The 21,349-nt window shown below is 31.4% G+C and overlaps 1 protein-coding gene across 1 annotated transcript in view; it reads right to left on the bottom strand.

The window, feature by feature from the left end:
- The window catches only part of Ube4B (Ubiquitination factor E4B), a 118,969-nt gene that overhangs the window by 30,209 nt on the left and 67,411 nt on the right, over positions 1-21,349 (bottom strand). Inside the window, exons 14-16 of the mRNA XM_075362502.1 lie at positions 18,012-18,247; positions 11,788-11,914; positions 3,706-3,790 (exon numbers count right to left, since the gene is read on the bottom strand). Of these exons, the coding sequence (XP_075218617.1) occupies positions 3,706-3,790; positions 11,788-11,914; positions 18,012-18,247 (448 nt within the window). The remainder of the gene's footprint in view (positions 1-3,705; positions 3,791-11,787; positions 11,915-18,011; positions 18,248-21,349) is intronic.

The raw sequence follows: 21,349 nt of genomic DNA, 5'->3' as shown, positions 1-21,349 counted from the left end.
AACATACACAGTCCACAAGGATGAGGTGCACAGTCAAGCGACAGACACACAGTGGTGTGCTCTTTGCTGACATCAGGTATCCATGAGTGTAATTCCCACATGGCTAGGGTTCAGCAGAAATTCACCAGTATTTTATGACAATTTAATTCAGTGATTGTATTATGTACTTTGGTGATGATAGAATGACTAGAATACACATCCTCTAAAGCTTGGAGAGTACTATTCAAACTGCTACAGATAAGGATGTGACAATATTTTTAGTCAATTATATTCAAGGCCATTTTGATTGTATACTTCAGCACTGTAAGCACTTGTAATACCAGACCAGACTTGTAAGACCAAACACATAAGTTCCATCATTTACAACAAAAGCGCATCCAATGCGCTTTTGCGTTCCACCAATTGCGCATCCAAAAGCACCAAAAAGCGCATCCAATTGCGTTCCACCATTCTGGTGGAACCATCTGAGTACATTACTGCGTCTGGGTTTGTCTCTGATAGAAAATGGTAAAATGTTTACTGAAAGACAAGAAGAGTTATTTTTTTATAATATACGTTCAGGTCATAATTAAAACTAATGGGGTCAAGTCTCCACAGAAGATATATACAGGGATAGGTTGGGAAAGAAGGTGGGTCAAAATGTAAAAGGTACATTAAATGCCGGGTACAGACACCAATTGATGCTGTATTACATGAATGGCTTTCATACTGTTAGAAATGAGGGTTTACGAGGACTGTTTTAAGAACCAGGTGATTTAGTTGTCCTTTATGATGGACAGAGTAAGATGTTAGCAGCTGGTCCCATGTATTCCCACATTCCAAACCGATGGCTCACCGCAATTAACAAGTATGCTTGCAACAGGGCTTGATCTAAATCCACCAATGGCAAGATGTAGAAAGGAGTATAGCATCCAGTAACCTATGCATGACATGACACGCTGAAGAGTAGACGATACAACCATAATCTAAATAGGATCAAAATAAAAAATAATAAAAATGTAACATACATGATTGGTTAGCTCCCCAGTTGGTGTTGCTAAGAACTCTTAGCACATCTAGAATGTTTCAACATCTCCCTTTAACTATTTAATGTGTTTGGGCCACATAAGACGACTGTCAAAAAGTAAACCTAGAAATTTAACGTTGAGAAAAGACTATAAATTTTGTTTTCTCTGGTGAGAACATGAAGCCAGTGACTTTTGACGAAGTTTCAAGGTCAGATATAGTATTCTGTAGTAGTCTCTCAGCAGTGGCTGTTGAATTAGTCATGATATGCATAACAAAATCAACAAATAGAGAATATGAACCAGATGGTCACACACATTTAGTAATACTGTTGATGGCTGTAGTACACAAAGTGTCACATAAAGCACTTCCTTGAAGCATTCCAATCTCTAAGGTGATGCTACTCGACACAGAATCTCAAACATGAACACAGAATAAATGGTTATTTAGGTAACCCCTAATAAAGGGCAAGCATATTGCCCAAGTTAATAGTTTATAAATTATTGTTGCTCTATAATTTTTACAAAAGTTAATGAAAGCAATTCTAATTTTATTTCAACCATTAACATTATTTAGTTATTATCATAAAAAAATATTTATTTTACTTAACATATGTATTAGCATAAATATTATAAAACATCCATAAAGAAAATCACTTACCCCAATCAGAATACACATATAAAATTCTTATACAAAATAAAATTCTTTACTTTCCTTTCAATGAAGGGTATTCCCCCTTCCAATGAAGGAAGGGTATAATTTGGGCAATATGTTTCTTTCAATTGCTGTCCAAACTTTCCATAAAAAAAAAAATTGTAAGTGTTCTTAACAAGTAGAGTTAAATTTATAAAAAGCTTACTTCATTTTAATTGGAACATAATTCAGAACGGGAGGCGGCAATTTCTCATGGAAAATTGAGTAATAGAAATTTGTAGTCCAAATAATCAAATTTTTACATTTCAATGCACAGAATAAGTTTCCATGAAATGATTATCTGGTACTTTTTAAATGAACCATGGGAACCAAATTCACTACCATTAATATATACAGAAAAAAAGAGGAGTAAAAATTTCCCGCAGGGAGAGTAGCAGACTAATAATTTGCTAAGATAACTATGGCAAAATGGGATTCATTCCATAATAGAAATGGATCTTCCAGAGTAAATCTAAGCAATGTGATGTTAAAAATTTAGTTCAGAATTACTGAGTGGTTGATTTCAGAATACTAAACATTTTAACTTGGGAAAAAGAAATATTTAACTACAGCTCCGGGGGAAAATATACTTTTTAAAGGGCAAGAAGCAAAACTAGGGCTGGACCAAAAAAGCTGATTTGGCCACAAGTTAAAAGGAGGGTTACTAATACAAATACAACATTCAAATTATACCAAACCTTTTAGTTTGATATAAAACTTAATGCATCAAGAACTACGCAGTTACTAAAGATGGAGAAAAATGGATCGCATGTGGAAAAGTGAAATTTGAAAATTTTCGTATAAAAGAAAATAGTCTATGATCAATCAATCCAATTTAAACTCTAAAAGTGATTCCCATTATTATACTGTCAAGGAGTAAACAAGCAGTTTGATCATGAGGGTGAAAGTCTTACAGAAATATTGCCAAAAAAATTGTATAAGCCTATGAATGTTTTAAAATAATTATTTATTTTCCTTTTATGTAACTGCCTGGAGATTAAACTATAATTTTTCCATTTATAATTTCAGAAAATATTTTAATACTTGCAAATATTCTAATATAAGCCAGTGAGAATATTCTAATAAAATACAGTGAGAAAAACAAATCATGTCACTCACAATTTCAATGAGAAGCCAGCATAAACTGTACCTTTTCTAATAAACAGATAAGATTCCCTCCTGTTTTAAATTTTTCTTTCCTTTATAATCTTTTCGTCACTTTTGTTTTTAACTGACAAGCTGTATAAATATCATAATAGTGAGTGTTCTTACAACATATTGTTCAATACAAAAGAAAATCTTATTTATTTATCATCTGGCTGCTGACAGCAAATGACTTGCTCTTTGAAGCTACAAAAGTCTGTTACTGTATTTTCACACTATGGTGTATCACTGCTTGTTTTCTTTTAGAACAGACTTCATATTTTTTTAAGATTTCTAATCTTATTTAATGTGTGATACTTCAATAAGAAATGTTTTCTATTTATTTTTACATTTATTCTCGAATTTAGAGAACAAATTAGAATTATTTTTAGAACAAATCAGTCATTTTGAACAAAAAAGTCTGTTTAATTAAAGAATATTATATGTAAAAATTTAGAAAATTTAGTCCAATTTGAATCTCAATCAAGAAACTGATTCAAATTATTACGTTTTTAAGGACAAGATAAACAAGCAGTTTGATGATAATTAGTCTTGCACATAAGTTGTTAATTCATAGAAATCTACTTTCTTTTTAAATTCAGTTGTTCAGTACACTTTTCAAGAACTCTATTGTATTTTTAACTGGCACATAGAAAAATGTGCAAGACAACATCCTTTTAAAGCAAGTATTCTTCAAAGTAATTTTCATTGTATATTTACATTTAATAAGTTACTTTTAAAATATATTTATTTTATTGTCCAAAATTTTCAATATTTTCATTTATACTAAAAATTTCTTCCAAATTTTTCTGAATTTAAGCAAGAGGTAAATATGTCTCATACATTAATTAATTATTAACAAACCTTTAAAGATTCAAGACTTTCATCAAGGAGGAAAGTGGTATCATTCATTAACATGTTAATAAATTTCACAAACTGTTTTCCAGATCTGTAAAAAGTATCATAAAATAGAATTAATTTTTTTTTTAAGTTAAGAAGGTTTAAAAACTATCAAATTAATATTAATAAAATGTAACTAATAAATAAATTAATAGAATGTAATATATTATTATCTGCTGTTGTTAAAATTAACTCTTGTTCAGAGATTGTAATTTTTATACATACAGAGCAATTCAAAATTGCATAGCAATATCTCGGAACTGATTTTTAAAACTATAAATAAAAGGTTTTTTTTAAATACATATTCAGAAATGCACTGTTATGAAGTTACACTAGCAGAATGTTTCACCCTGATCCAAGGTGAAATAAAGCCAAATTAAATTATTGGAATACAACTTTATATGTTTACTCGGTTGAAATATTTAATAAATTATTTTCCAAAGCTGCATCTCTGGCAGTTTCTGAAAAATATTGTGAAGTCCAAAAAATTAAACTAAACATACTTAGGTTTGCCACAAAGTAACATCATTGAATTACCAGTAAACAAATAATAATTTCTGATAAAATGTATAATTTGGTTCGAAGGAAGTTTATGTAAATAATCACCTGTTGAGTTGTCAAGATATTTAAATAATGACAATCTTTTTGGTGTTTGTTATAACAAATAATCATTTAGCATCAAGTACTACTCATTCAGCAACTGAATTTCTTAAAAACCCATTTCTTTCTCAACCAGCATCTGTTAGTTTTGGTTTCAACACACTTTTCTGTAAGACATTTCTTCACAGCTTTAAACATTTTTACAATTAGGTATTTTTGATTTGGATATTTGTCACAGTTTTCCCAACAACATATTATACAACATATTATTTGCTTTACCATATAAATTAACAGCAAGAACATAAAAAAGAAGCCCTAATAAGAAAGGGAGTCCGACAAGGATGTTCCCTATCTCCGTTACTTTTTAATCTTTACATGGAACTACTAGCAGTTAATGATGTTAAAGAACAATTTAGATTCGGAGTAACAGTACAAGGTGAAAAGATAAAGATGCTACGATTTGCTGATGATATAGTAATTCTAGCCGAGAGTAAAAAGGATTTAGAAGAAACAATGAACGACATAGATGAAGTCCTACGCAAGAACTATCGCATGAAAATAAACAAGAACAAAACAAAAGTAATGAAATGTAGTAGAAATAACAAAGATGGACCGCTGAATGTGAAAATAGGAGGAGAAAAGATTATGGAGGTAGAAGAATTTTGTTATTTGGGAAGTAAAATTACTAAAGATGGACGAAGCAGGAGCGATATAAAATGCCGAATAGCACAAGCTAAACGAGCCTTCAGTAAGAAATATAATTTGTTTACATCAAAAATTAATTTAAATGTCAGGAAAAGATTTTTGAAAGTGTATGTTTGGAGTGTCGCTTTATATGGAAGTGAAAGTTGGACGATCAGAGTATATGAGAAGAAAAGATTAGAAGCTTTTGAAATGTGGTGCTATAGGAGAATGTTAAAAATCAGATGGGTGGATAAAGTGACAAATGAAGAGGTATTGCGGCAAATAGATGAAGAAAGAAGCATTTGGAAAAATATAGTTAAAAGAAGAGGCAGACTTATAGGCCACATACTAAGGCATCCTGGAATAGTCGCTTTAATATTGGAAGGACAGGTAGAAGGGAAAAATTGGGTAGGCAGGCCACGTTTGGAGTATGTAAAACAAATTGTTGGGGATGTAGGATGTAGAGGGTATACTGAAATGAAACGACTAGTACTAGATAGGGAATCTTGGAGAGCTGCATCAAACCAGTCAAATGACTGAAGACAAAAAAAAAAAAAATAAAAATAAATTAACAGCATATGTTCATCAAGATATGTTCATCAGATCTAAAATACAAATTTGCCCTGCCTCTTGATTTATATAATAATAGCATATTTAATTTAGAAAAAGTTATTTTTATGTGGTTGTACATTTTAAGTTACAAGCTTTTAAATACGAAAAAAAAATTTATTAATGAACAAAAATAATATTAATCACTCTCTTTCACACACACACACACACACACATAACAAATAAATTCACATTAAATATTCTTAAAGCATAAATCCACAACATATTTTATTTATCTATTTTTTTTACACTAAGTATATTTTATCATTAACTAATGATTGATATTAAATTCAATTACAGAAATCTGACATTTGAAAAAACCAGTAAGAAATAGCTGAGTTACGAAGATAATAAGTATTAAGAAACACAAATAGTTTTTTTTTTAGAATGAGATCATATGAGTTCTTGAATATTGTTTTTACCATAAATAGTTAAAAAAAAAAAAAAAATGGAACCGACATCAAAATGGACTAAAATGTAAGAAATAATTTTGTCCAAATACTTAATTAAATTCCTTGACACTATTGAACTGGTGCCTGCTTCTAAAAAAAAATTTCTAGATATAATACAAATTTGTTCTATACTATTACTTTAAATGTGCAATTCATAAAAACTGATACCGATGATATATCAGTGAAATTCATATTTATGTGATTTGATTGCTTTTCCGTTTGCAATTATTACATCCTTTTATGTACACCATCTGAAGGTCCATTCAAGTACCATACAAGCATGATCATGAATTTTGGTGCAGATTTAAAAAAAAAGTGTAAGGAATTAATTACTTGGACGAAATTATTTTTTTACTTTTTAGCACATTTTGATGTTAGTTCCATTTTTTCCTAAAATGATTATTTCATAATTTTCTGTGTCTCATAAATAACGATAAGTTATTTGGTAGAGTTATATGCTTCTTTTTGGTGATATAATGCAGCTTCCTCCAGTCAAAGGCCATTCGAGTTTTGTTGAACTGCCTTGGTGCGAGGCAGAAATAAATTTTTGGCGTCAGTTTTCCTTTTGTGAGCTAACAATAAACATGACAAATCACATGGAGTTCATGATTTATTAAAAAATAACTTGCATTTTTACAAAGTTACAACTGGCCAATTGGAAATGCTTTGTGAAAGAACAAGGGTACCTTTACCAAACAAATTTGCAGATGGAGATGCTGTAAGAATATTCACTATATTAAATTAGTTGAGTGTAATCAGAGTATGACTGATATGATATCAAAAACCAATAGAGTTTGTTTAATGCTACTGATGAATTCGCAAGAAACTGCAACGTAAGGGAACATCTCTTCCTGGGAATATCATTCTGGTAGATGACATTAAATGTGGTGGCCTGTTGCATAACGGACAATTGGCAGAGGGTTCAAGAGTTATGCTAAGGCGTAATATCGACTTCTGATGGTAGCTGACGGCAGCTGTGGGAATTGTGAAGAAATTCATATGGCCTGTCCTACCAAGGGACCAAATGAACGGGGTGAGTTATCAAAAGCTGTGTTAATAAAATTTGATGATGAAACAATAGTACAAAAATGAAAGATGAAGCTGGGTGTGTATCTATTACACTAGTAAGTACATTTCAAGCTACTAAAGGATATCAAATGTAGAAAGATGTATATTACCTTTAATTTTAAGTTGGGCTGTAACAGTGCACAAATTGCAAGGTACAACATTAAATAGAGCTGCAGTACATTTGGGGAAAAAGGTATTTGCGAAAGGACAATTTTTTGTTGCTGTAAGTAGAACCAGAAGCTTACATGGTTTAGCTTTAAGTGATTTAGATCAATGTTAAGTTCTGAATAGCTGACATTACACAAAAAAGCACTTGCTGGGATGGAAAGATTGAGAAATTCTGCACAGAATTGAATAATGTGCTACACTTAGCTCAAGGCTTTGATATGTTGATTTCTTATGACATATCAACAGTTATGTGTATGAAGAAATTTATCCAACCTTTTGATACCACAAAAGACGTGATGCACATATATAGAATTATAAAGAATCCAACTGTCCTTACCGATGCTGCACATTATATATAATGCATATTGAGTCTGAAAGGTTTAAGACAAGATATCTCTATCTTTCATGATTTTTATTAATGGTGCTAGATATCTTGTGCAGATACTCACACATTTTACCTGCCCTAAAGAAGACCAAATAACATCATCTAACACAACAAATATAAGGATTCCCACTGTCACTACCTACTTGCCAGATGGCCAAAAAAAATATTTTATTAATCTTCAGACTAATTTTTGTGTCTAAAAAAATTTTTTTCAACATCATGGTACCACTGCAAAAAGCAGCAGTATCAATTGCAACAAGATTTGTTTGAATCTTAACAGAAAAAAGCTATAACAAACATACAAAAAAATATAAGGGTCAAATACATAATCTCTTTTTTTTTTAAGTTGGTTTGTATATTAAAAATCTTTCAACATCATGGTACCATGAAAATCAGCACTATCGACTGCAACAAGATTTATTTCAATCAGATTAATAGGAAAACAATTATCAATTATGCGCGAACGAACAGAAACAGTTGGAGGGTAAAATTTTTTTAAGGCATAGACATTACACCAGATGAGATGATAGATTAACATAATCTTAAAAAGGAAAACCAATCTAATATGTTTAAGTTTTATGATTTCCCAAGGCTAAAAATTGTTCAATCACTACGTAAAGATAAGACTAAAAAGAAATGTTGAAATTAGTAGAATATGATAAGCCAGGACCTCTTTTAAATTAAGAGAAGGTACAAAATTAGAGTAAAATTAGACTAAATTTAGAGTACTAAATTTGAATGCAATATATCTAATACAGAAACTGTGGTGTAAACAGGAAGGATAATCTGATTTTAAATTAACCTAAATCATCTCAATATAACCTTTCTTGTATACATGCTAAATGTAAAAACTTCATTTATGTCTCATGCTATGCTAATATAAAAATAAGTGAATAGTGTATAAATATATGTGAAAGAGAGTATGCCACAGAACATAATTTATAAACTCTTGCATATTTATTTAAAATTGTTAAATATACAAAAGATCTTAAAAAATATTATATAATACTACTAACACAAAAGTTTATAAGATTTACTTAATTCACACATATAGAGTCAGAGTTATAATGAATTAGGTGTTTGGGAAATATTTAAACATCAATTTATGTCAATTTTAAATGGGATTAGTTTTGGTTATTACAATAAAATTTGTTGAAGTTTACTATTTTAATTGAGACGGAAGGTGTGATTTATGTTTATTTATTACAGCAAACATGTCATGGCTGGGAAATGATACCAACAAAGCGTTTTTCACCCAGAATAATCATAAAAAAAAAGGAAAAACAATAAAAATTGATATTTAAGACTGCAACAATAAAACTGACGGCTCGGATTACCATCTAAACACCTCTGACTGAACAAATGGAAGCTCTCTGGTAATGTTGCACAATTTTTTTTACAAATACACCCAAGGTTAAATCTCACTGCGCACCCACCTTTCCTTGGTATTAGAGATATGTAAGGTTAATACTATTTATCCCCCCCGAGTATTAGGGCAATTTTTTTTTCTGTTTTCAGGTCTGTTACAGGTGTTGCATACTGGTTACAGCAATACAACCAAAAATACCTTTTTTGACCTTGTGGTCCCCCAAACCCTTCCTAGATGCTCATGAGTCTAGAAGAAATGGACTGTTGTTATTCTACTTCTCTTCATAAATGATATAAGGTGATCACTGCCTGGTCACGAACGTGTATACTTTACTATTCAAACTGTTGTTAAATCACCTAACATCCTTCTTCTACCCCAAGATGTATGCTGCCAGAAGATAGTGACAAGAATGGAAGAAGCCAAGCAATCAACTATCAGAAGAGAGAAGAGGCCTGCACTTTCTCCTGGGTAATCCTTTTCAGGACCAGACTATTTGAGGTTATGGTCTGTAAATTATATACAACCAGAAATACAAAGGTAGGCTAAAGAAGAAAGAAGAATACCTATTACTAAGAGTTTGAACCCAACCGAGCCTTGAACCAGTTGAGGCAAGATAATGAAAATGGTCAAAAGTTTCCCAACCCTTCATTCACCAACAATCCTCCTCCCTTTTAACTTACAGATTAGGCCATCATCAGGACATTTGACTTCTCATGAAAAGAGTGCATTGCATTCTCCAATAAGAAGGGTCCCATCAGGAACATTCCTGATAGGACCCTTCCCAGATGGTACTAGGCCCAAAGGCACTAGAGTACCATCAGGCCTTCAGCAGATGAACTGAAGGGGAATTGTGGCAGGAGAAAAGATGCACATACCCTGCTTGTCTCCCCACATCAGCCTAAGTAGTCTGAAGGACTGGAAAACAATCCATAGTTCTGTCCACAAACAAAACTAATATATAATAGACAAAAATAAACAAATACCCACTCGATAATAAGAAAGACCCAGTAGCAAGGGACTGTCATCCAAGCTCTGCGATTAGTAGGGGGATACATAAACTTCTTGCTATCCTTGCATTTCATTTACAAATGTTACAGAGTTTTAATAAAAAAATTATTTTAGAAGAGGAAAATTTAAATGTAAGGGTATTCATATGAGATAACTGATTTAGTCTTCCAAATAAACTGTACGTTATCACTACTAGTACCAAAAATAAAAGAAAACTCATTTAGTTGCACTAATGACACAACTTTTTCTTTCTTTTCATATTAAAAAGTTTGTACTAACTTAATCACAATATTTAATCACGTATGTAAACATACTTTTAACTCATTCAGTGAATCAAATGAAAAAAAAATGGTAAAAGAGCTCAAAACATTTAACACGCTATTGTTCTACACATTGCTAACAATAATACTCATTGTATGTGGAGCTGCTGACAGGCAGCATAATGCCAAAATACAATATGACAACATAACAGGAAAAAGATCATAACTCCAAATACAAGAAACAAAGAGAAAATACTGTCATTCGTTTAAGTAGTGAAGAGATAAAACTAATCCAAATTTATTGGTAATTAACTGACAGTTCAGTACAGTAATGATGTCTTGACAACGCAGCAAGTTTTGAGTGGTCTAGGAAGTTCACAGATGGTGTTAGTTTTATAAAAGACTCTTTGATCAATTCAGGTGTAGTAAAATGCCCGAAATAATTGCAGTAGTTTAGGAAAGTTGGCATGTAACAGTGAATAGAGTAGTGCCTTCATTTTAATACCAGTCATTGATCATCACATTGTCCATGAAATTTTGCAGTTCAATAAATTATCTGCAAAGTGGATGGCACACAACTGACCGCATCATGAAGAAATTACATGATGTGCCTGAGAGGAAACTTATGCAAAACATCAGAGAAGATGATGATGAAACTAAAGGAGGTATAAGGTGCTATAGCTCCTTAGCAATAAAAAAATTCTACACATTGTGGAGATTAACTCTACTGGGATGAATTAGATATTTTGTAGCAATACATAGTAGGCAAAGTATGTACATCAATGTAATGTATTCAGATATTGTCAAGAATTGCGTTATTTCTGCCATTCAATTCAAATGAAGTGGAATTTTGAGAATAAGTTTTGTTGGATCATGACAATGTTCGATCCCGTACTAATAATTAACTGTTGCAACCATATTAAAAACCTCAAAAGGTTTCAATTTCCATTGTATTTATCCCATCCCAACAGTGATTTTCCTACCTTTGGAGCATGCAAACAGATGATGGGAAGCATGTCTCATGTCTAAGGAAAAGTTAAAGCAGGTGCATAAGTAGCTACATTTTCTCAGTCAAAAGACCTCTCTACAGGTATCCAAACTCTGTACCACAGAATTTTCCAAATAAACAGAGCATGGTTTAAAATTTGTGTACATAATAAGTGCTGCAGGTGCTGCATTTATATTACGTATACCACAAACAGTAAACTTTTATTTGATTCTCTCCCATTCATTTTTGTATTCTTTCACGTGGTAAGAAAATTAATGTGAAATTAGAGAAATTCAAATAAAAGGTTAAAAATTACATAAGAACATATTATACGCTACGATTTAAAAATTACAGTAACAAAAGTTAACTATAATGATAATTTTTTTGGTAATTCAAATTCTCAAACTGACTGAATGTGACAAAAAATGATAAATTAAGTAAAAATGTTGAAATACCCCGATTCATTGACAATTGCCTGACGGTGTACTGGGCTCTCCCACATTCCTTTTAAAATAATGCTGATGTTGTAACGTATTGTAAATTTATCAAAAAATTCTGAACTGGATCCAGTAGTTTCTACATCTATAAACACAAAATATCATGTCATAAATATATAAAAAAAGTATTACTTTCAATTGAACAATAAAGGAAATAAGACAAACAATAGTAGTTCTATTGACCTATTTACATGTAAATACTAAATTTATGTAAAATAAACATACAAATCAATAGTTAGAGGAAGCATGAAAACTGCAAATTTAACTTTATATCAAGATAAATATTTTTGATACATTTTTACAAATTAGAGTGCCATTTAATCAGAAACAATTTTGTCTTCTTTTTTTAACAAATCTTTTGCATGCTCATCATAAAAGTAAGTTTTCCTACTAACAAACAATTTAAAAATCAGGTAAAACAAATTTGTATAACTTTGCAATATTTACTAAATTCTTTTACAAATATAGTATTTTATGTGTATGTATATATATATATATATATATACAGGTGTCCCATATAAAACGCAACCCAACCTTATATTGGTAGTTATTGAAATAATAAAAAAGCATGTGTAAATGTAAATGTAATTTTTATTATTACCATCCATTACCTTACATTTAGAGTAAATGTTGGAAGTGGCTGCCATCTTCTTGAATACAAGCTTCAATTCTTTTTACAGCGTGTCTTGCAACTTTTTTCAAAGTTTGTGGCTGGATATTTAATACAGCTTGTTCAATATTGACTTTCAATTGTTGTGTTCGTGGTTTGTTGCTGTAGGCTTTTTGGTTGAGGTAACCCCATAGAAAAAAATCCGCCGCAGTCAAATCCGGAGATCTTGATGGCCACAGGCCTCGACCGATAACACGATTACCAAAGAATTCCTCGATGAAATCAGAAGTTGAACCTGTGTAGTGCGATGTCGCACCGTCATGTTGTAGCCAGCAGTGTCTGTCTTCCTCTTCCAAGAGTGCAATGAACTGAAACAAAATATCCTGATGTCGTTCTGCATTAATGGTGTACTCGAAAAAAAGAGGACAGATTATTTTCTTCTGCAATATCATGCACCACACGCCCAACTTCTGTTCAATTGTTTTTCGTGATAAACATGGGGATTTTCAGCACTCCAAATTCTACTGTTTTGGCTGTTTACATAGCCATCCAAATGAAACCGTGCTTCTGTGAAAAATAACGAATCCATAACATTAATTCCCTCACGCAGAAATCGACGAAACCATTGACAATATTGTAGCCGTTTTTCTTTGTCGGGCTCAAGAAGTGGATGAACTGTTTTAATGCGATAAGGTCGTAATTGTAATTGTTTGGTCGCCTGATGAACAGTTGATTTACACAAATTAATTTCAGCAGACAAACATCTGATCGATTTATTTGGCGAGGCGAGTAATCGGTCTTTGATTTCAGTGACTGTATCTGTATTCAACACTGACGCAGATCTTTTGTGTTCCTTGTTATTAACAGAACCAGTCTCTCTAAATTTTGCAACTAACCTTAATACTGATGTTTTGTTAGGAGCTGGTTTATCTGGATACTTATGGCGAAACAAATCTTGCACTGCAACCACTGATTTCGTACTGAAGTATGACTCAACAATGAAAACACCATATTGTCTCTAGCAATACACTGAACGTTATGATTGCATTGTTGTTACTATCGGTAGTGTTCTACTGCGTCGCCGCAATGTTCAGATGTTGGACGAGTCCATTTCAGTAACGAGTAGAGGAGTAAGCTTGACTTTTGAAATTTCATGTATGAGTGATTGATGGGTTGCGTTTTATATGGGACACCCTGTATATATATTATAATACACTGTAATTTACTGATTATCAATTGAGCAGAAATGACCAACTGAGAAACATTTTTTGCACCTAACATCTTTAATTCTAATTATTTTAATTTGCATTCAACAAAAAGAAGAAGCTTTGTTAACAGTTATAGCTGATGTTAAAAATATTGTTAACAATATAAATGTATCTGATGAAAAGATGAGAAAAAGTTTCACAATATGGTCTACAAGTGAAATTAAAGAAAAAAGTACATATAAACAGGTCTGGAAATGTTTTGATTTCAAGTTCTTGTAGCTAACATAAAATGTTTCATTATTTCTATTCCAAGGATAGAATGAAACAGAAAACTGCTACCTCAACAGAAAGTTTTATGTTTATCTAAAATAATACTGTTTAAAATGCCCATAAAATAAAAAGTTTAAAAAAATTTAATTTTGGGGAAATCAATATAACATCAACTGAACATGAAGAAGAATTAAAAACAAAACAGTCAGAAATATGGCAGAAAATTCTATATTATCTTTGAAACAACACAGGAAAATATTTAGAAACAAAATCAATTATTGAAATGAATAAAAATAAAATTAAATAAGACAACAGTTTTAATAGCATTTACTTTCAGTGTATTATTTTTAAAATATTAAATGAAAATTTATTTTAGCAATAGTTTTATATATTTGAATTTGAAAAAAATAAATTTAGAAATTTTTTATTTTTTAAGTTGGAAATATTAATAGCTTAACAACTGAAATTTGTGTGTTTCATTTGAATAGTTTTATGTGCTTTTAAAATTGAAATTAAGTGCTTGAGTTATTACATTTTACATTTTCTAAAAATGCCTTTTTCAGTTTTAAAATTAAGAACATATAGAAATAATTTTGTTTACAGGTATTGTAAGGGAATAAGCTAGCTGTACATCAGGAATATTAATAGAATTGGAATCCTAAGACTAGCATTCCAAATCTAAATCCTTCAGTGTTAATGCACACTTATTCTTTTCCGCCACGTTTGCATTCTGCTGAATGCAAAGAACAACATTGCATTGATGAAGAGCAGAAAGTAATCCATTGAGTTCAATGTAATGCAAGCCTCAGTATTAGATAAACTTAAATTGCACCAGTCTGATATGGCATTATTGATGAAAGCATTATTGGACTATTTACTTTTGAAGATCACCTTACAGGAGCTATGTACTTAAATTTCCACAAAATAATCTTCTAACTCTTTTAGAAGATGCTCCACTACTACAAAGACATGAAATAATTCTTTACTATGATAGCTACTCATTTTTATAAAGTTAATAAAGTTAGAAATTATTTGAATATAAAACTTATAAACAACTGGATTGGAAAAAGCAGACCAATTAGTCGACCTCCTATATCATCCGACTTAACACCAATGGGACTACTAAACAATTGTACTAACAATTTGTTAGTACATGAACAAAAAGGAATTGGAAAATGAGAGACAAATAGTTTCAATACAGCGGCAAATACATGAAATAATCTTGATACATTAATTAGAGCTAAAAAAGGAACTTTTAAATTGAGTAGAATAATGTATAAACAATGATGGAAGACAATTTTGAGAAATTATTGGAATAATAAGTTTGTAGGGTTATATCATTTATCCCCCCCCCCCCCCATGATTAGGGCATGTTCCTGTTCTTTTTTTTTAAGTCTGTTACAGGTGCTGCAGACTGGTTACAACGATACAACAGAGAACACTGATTTTGGCCTTGTGTTCCCCAAACCCTTCTAGATGCTTGTATGTCTGGAAGGAATGGAGGTGTGACATTTCAAGAACAAATGCAAGGTGCGGCAGAAGTACCTCCCACAATTGAAAATGTCACATGTTGTATGCGGTTCAGCATATAACATGCAATTCCACTTGGGATTTCTGATCAGAGCGTACGAAGAATTTTCCACAGGGAACTTAAAATGCATCCCTAAAAAAATGGTAGTTGTGCAAGAATTAAGAGAAAGTGACTGCATTCATCATGAAAGTCTATTTAACAAATTTTGGCAGCAGATTACTTTGCCGCTATTGTGCTGTTTAGCGATGAAGCACATTTTTATCTTTCTTGCAGCGTAAAAAAACAAAATTTTTATTATTGAGTTGAGACAAACCCTCACAAACTTCAATTAAAAACCACTGCACAGTTCTCATATTCCTGTTTGATGTGCAGTAGGACAAATTGGCATACACGGCCCCTATTTTTTTTTTTAAGACAATGGTGCCAGTTGCTGTGACCTCAGATCTATAAAGAAACGTGCTGCAGCCTAGATTAGATGAACCAGCAGATGTATGGTTTCAACAGGACCATAGCTCATACTTCGATGTTTGCTTACAGTTTTGAGAGGCATGTTTCCTGGTCTGATCTCTTTATAAGGTGACACTGGGAGGCCCAAATGATTTGACCCCCTTGTGATTGCTTTCTGCTGGGATTAAAAGAAAATGTTTTTAGTCATCGTCCTTCTCAGTCTAGATCAATTAAAACACATGATACAGCAAGAAATTGCCACCATTCCTCTCGAGATGTGCTGGAGAGTACTGAATAATTTTTAAGAAAGACTTCAACAATGTTCAAAGATTGAGTGACAGTTTTTAAAACTTAGTTAAAAAAATGCATTATATGTATTAAGAAGATTAAATAAAAATATTTTTTTTAACTGTTTTTTTTTTAGTTAACCTTCAAAATGTGGGAGTTACTTCTGCTGCACCTGTACATTTTTATTTATTTACCTTTAATTATAGATTTTGTTTATAAAGTTTTCAATAATGATTCTTGTTTTAGTTTAAAATTAATATACATAATTTTTCTGCCACATTTCGATGTGTCTTGCTGTTAGCAAAACTTAATTTCTTAAATTCATGTTTAGTTGATGTTAACAAACATTTTCTCAGAATTAAATTTACAAAACTTTACTGGCAGTTAACAAAAAACTGACAGTAACATTTTACTACACCAAACCTAAAAGTTTGTATTTTACAATATTTTTTCAAAAAGTACCATGATACAGTTATGGGACCTGTTTAATTAAATTTTTTAGGTGAAAAACTATATGAAGCCAACACATTTACCCCTTAATTTAGGTTCAAGAATTACAGTAAGGCTTCATTTACCCCTAGAGCAGAAATCAGGGCAAACTTTTTCCCAAGCTGTAAATAAAAAATAAATCATTTCTGGACTCATTTCGGAACATTTTTCTTTATTTTCACTTTTAGAGCATCCTGAAATTCTTTCAGTTTCTTTGCGAAACAACCTGTAAATAAAAATAAATTTTTAGAAATAAAATTTTTTGTTAATTGAAATGACCATCTAGTTTTATACATAAATTGTTTAAATATTTTTTAAGCATTTAAAAGTTTTCCTATTAATAATTTTCATTATTATTATTATTAATCAATAATTTGTTTGTAAAACAATCTTTTTAAATTAATTTGATGAAACAATAAAAAAAATTGATTCTAGGCATCATTTTATGAGTCGTTTTACTTGGTGAAGATAAGTATCCCAGCTTTTCTTTGTTGTTTATAGGTTGGGCAAAATCTTATCTGTCAAACAACTCTATACTAATCAAAAATATATTTAATGTTATTGGAATATTTTTTTATTGACAGGAAGGGATACATCTACTACTACTTTAGCACACAGCATGTGATTAAATATCATAATTCACATATTCAGTACTGCTGTTGTGACATGAAGACCATGCAGGACAATGACTATGATTTTGACACCATCCTGCCATCACATAGGAATTTTTAGTAATATTTTTTGTACGGTGGGACTATTGGTATAAAAGAAATGCGATATATATTTTACCAATTCGAAGAATCATTAGTGTTACATTCAAATAGTACAAGCATAGAGTAACATAACCCAATACACTCTTATGGTACGAAATAATAAGCAGCACGTGGACAACAATAATCATAACTTCACTGTAAACATGAAAACAAGTTATTTTTCTTGTTTAATTACAAAATTACATAACTAATCAAAATTTTTAAAGTGAGAAAAATATTAAAAATATGATTTAATCATAATCATTATTCTTTCTAATCTTTAACCTGTTAATTCTGACTGGCTCCTCCATAAATTTGTTAATTGCTTAATCAAATGATAATTAAAAGTTTACTTATGCTAAGCACAGAATTCACATTACTAAGCAATTTATATTTTCAAAGTGAGATAGTCAGCTTCACATAAAATTACACAGACACTAGTGCTCTCCATAATCTGTGATTTTTTTCACTTATTTTCTTCTATCTGTATTATCATTATTACATTCTTTATAAAATTTAATTCCTGATTTTATATTTTAGAAACATTTATACTATCAAAGAAATCAAAAATTTAAAAACTAGGCTACCTGTATAAAACTTCATGAGGAACGACGGAAGATACTGTTCAGATACAGGATGAGCCATTATTCTATTGTGCAGAGATTCAGTTCGGGCTTGAATTCCCGGATTAAGCACAAATAATACTTCTATAATTTTTGCAACAAGATATGGATTTTTGATGCAATGTGGTGAGCATACAGCCACTAGTAACCATGTAATCATATTATCCTCCATACCATCAACTATTACACGTGGTGTTGACCTGCAATGAATTAATAACATTTAGTTTAAGAGAATGAAACAATTATAGGATCACCTAAATAAACAAAAATGTTTATTTTAAAATTTCACATAAATATATTATTTTTTCTTACTTCAGTATTAATCTGTCAATAGTCAAATACATGGTACACAATCTGACCATCAATAACATGTAGCATTTAGAAAATGCTATAATTTTTTTTGTTTTCTATACTACTGCTACACCCAACTGACAAGTAAAAATGTTATATGTTTACATGTAAAAAATTTTCTAAAGGCATCATCACATTCTATCAACTCTTGCAGTTCAATTCAACCTAATCTAAGATTCACAAAATTTCAGCTACTTAATGAGAATTAAAACAAATAAATTTTGTAGCTACAATATCTTAATCAAAATTAATCATGAAAATTTTAATTTACTTCAATCTTTAAGGGTACATGTAACTAGCATTCTTCCACATATTAAGAAAATAGGATCTTCTACTAAAGTAAATTAACTTAGATGGTTTAAAAACTGCTATTCTTTCAATTATAGCATTTTTTCCATATGAAGAAAAAAATTATACACTGGAAAATACATGTAGATTGGAGAAATCAGAAGTTTTATTACACATACAAGTCTTTTTTTTTTTTTTTTTTTTTTTTTTTGTCTTCAGTCATTTGACTGGTTTGATGCAGCTCTCCAAGATTCCCTATCTAGTGCTAGTCGTTTCATTTCAGTATACCCTCTACATCCTACATCCCCAACAATTTGTTTTACATACTCCAAACGTGGCCTGCCTACACAATTTTTCCCTTCTACCTGTCCTTCCAATATTAAAGCGACTATTCCAGGATGCCTTAGTATGTGGCCTATAAGTCTGTCTCTTCTTTTAACTATATTCTTCCAAATGCTTCTTTCTTCATCTATTTGCCGCAATACCTCTTCATTTGTCACTTTATCCACCCATCTGATTTTTAACATTCTCCTATAGCACCACATTTCAAAAGCTTCTAATCTTTTCTTCTCAGATACTCCGATTGTCCAAGTTTCACTTCCATATAAAGCGACACTCCAAACATACACTTTCAAAAATCTTTTCCTGAGATTTAAATTAATTTTTGATGTAAACAAATTATATTTCTTACTGAAGGCTCGTTTAGCTTGTGCTATTCGGCATTTTATATCGCTCCTGCTTCGTCCATCTTTAGTAATTTTACTTCCCAAATAACAAAATTCTTCTACCTCCATAATCTTTTCTCCTCCTATTTTCACATTCAGTGGTCCATCATTGTTATTTCTACTACATTTCATTACTTTTGTTTTGTTCTTGTTTATTTTCATGCGATAGTTCTTGCGTAGGACTTCATCTATGCCGTTCATTGTTTCTTCTAAATCCTTTTTACTCTCGGCTAGAATTACTATATCATCAGCAAATCGTAGCATCTTTATCTTTTCACCTTGTACTGTTACTCCGAATCTAAATTGTTCTTTAACATCATTAACTGCTAGTTCCATGTAAAGATTAAAAAGTAACGGAGATAAGGAACATCCTTGTCGGACTCCCTTTCTTATTAGGGCTTCTTTCTTATGTTCTTCAATTGTTATTGTTGCTGTTTGGTTCCTGTACATGTTAGCAATTGTTCTTCTATCTCTGTATTTGAACCCTAATTTTTTTAAAATGCTGAACATTTTATTCCAATCTACGTTATCGAAAGCCTTTTCTAGGTCTATAAACGCCAAGTATGTTGGTTTGTTTTTCTTTAATCTTCCTTCTACTATTAATCTGAGGCCTAAAATTGCTTCCCTTGTCCCTATACTTTTCCTGAAATCAAATTGGTCTTCTCCTAACACTTCTTCCACTCTCCTCTCAATTCTTCTGTATAAAATTCTAGTTAAGATTTTTGATGCATGACTAGTTAAACTAATTGTTCTGTATTCTTCACATTTATCTGCCCCTGCTTTCTTTGGTATCATAACTATAACACTTTTTTTGAAGTCTGACGGAAATTCCCCTTTTTCATAAATATTACACACCAGTTTGTATAATCTATCAATCGCTTCCTCACCTGCACTGCGCAGTAATTCTACAGGTATTCCGTCTATTCCAGGAGCTTTTCTGCCATTTAAATCTTTTAATGCTCTCTTAAATTCAGATCTCAGTATTGTTTCTCCCATTTCATCCTCCTCAACTTCCTCTTCTTCCTCTATAACACCATTTTCTAATTCATTTCCTCCGTATAACTCTTCAATATATTCCACCCATCTATCGACTTTACCTTTCGTATTATATATTGGTGTACCATCTTTGTTTAACACATTATTAGATTTTAATTTATGTACCCCAAAATTTTCCTTAACTTTCCTGTATGCTCCGTCAATTTTACCAATGTTCATTTCTCTTTCCACTTCTGAACACTTTTCTTTAATCCACTCTTCTTTCGCCAGTTTGCATTTCCTATTTATAGCATTTCTTAATTGCCGATAGTTCCTTTTACTTTCTTCATCATTAGCATTCTTATATTTTCTACGTTCATCCATCAGCTGCAATATATCGTCTGAAACCCAAGGTTTTCTACCAGTTCTCTTTATTCCGCCTAAGTTTGCTTCTGCTGATTTAAGAATTTCCTTTTTAACATTCTCCCATTCTTCTTCTACATTTTCTACCATATCTTTTTTACTCAGACCTCTTGCGATGTCCTCCTCAAAAATCTTCTTTACCTCCTCTTCCTCAAGCTTCTCTAAATTCCACCGATTCATCTGACAACTTTTCTTCAGGTTTTTAAACCCCAATCTACATTTCATTATCACCAAATTATGGTCGCTATCAATGTCTGCTCCAGGGTAAGTTTTGCAGTCAACGAGTTGATTTCTAAATCTTTGCTTAACCATGATATAATCTATCTGATACCTTCCAGTATCGCCTGGCTTTTTCCAAGTGTATATTCTTCTATTATGATTTTTAAATTGGGTGTTGGCAATTACTAAATTATACTTCGTGCAAAACTCTATAAGTCGGTCCCCTCTTTCATTCCTTTTGCCCAGCCCGTATTCACCCACTATATTTCCTTCCTTGCCTTTTCCAATGCTTGCATTCCAATCTCCAACTATTATTAAATT

The sequence above is a fragment of the Lycorma delicatula genome, chromosome 1 (assembly GCF_047948215.1).
Source record: "Lycorma delicatula isolate Av1 chromosome 1, ASM4794821v1, whole genome shotgun sequence".
In the NCBI taxonomy this organism is placed as follows: Eukaryota; Metazoa; Arthropoda; class Insecta; order Hemiptera; family Fulgoridae; genus Lycorma; species Lycorma delicatula.
Note: the sequence above shows the minus strand (reverse complement) of the source record. Positions and strands in the feature narration are given on the sequence as shown.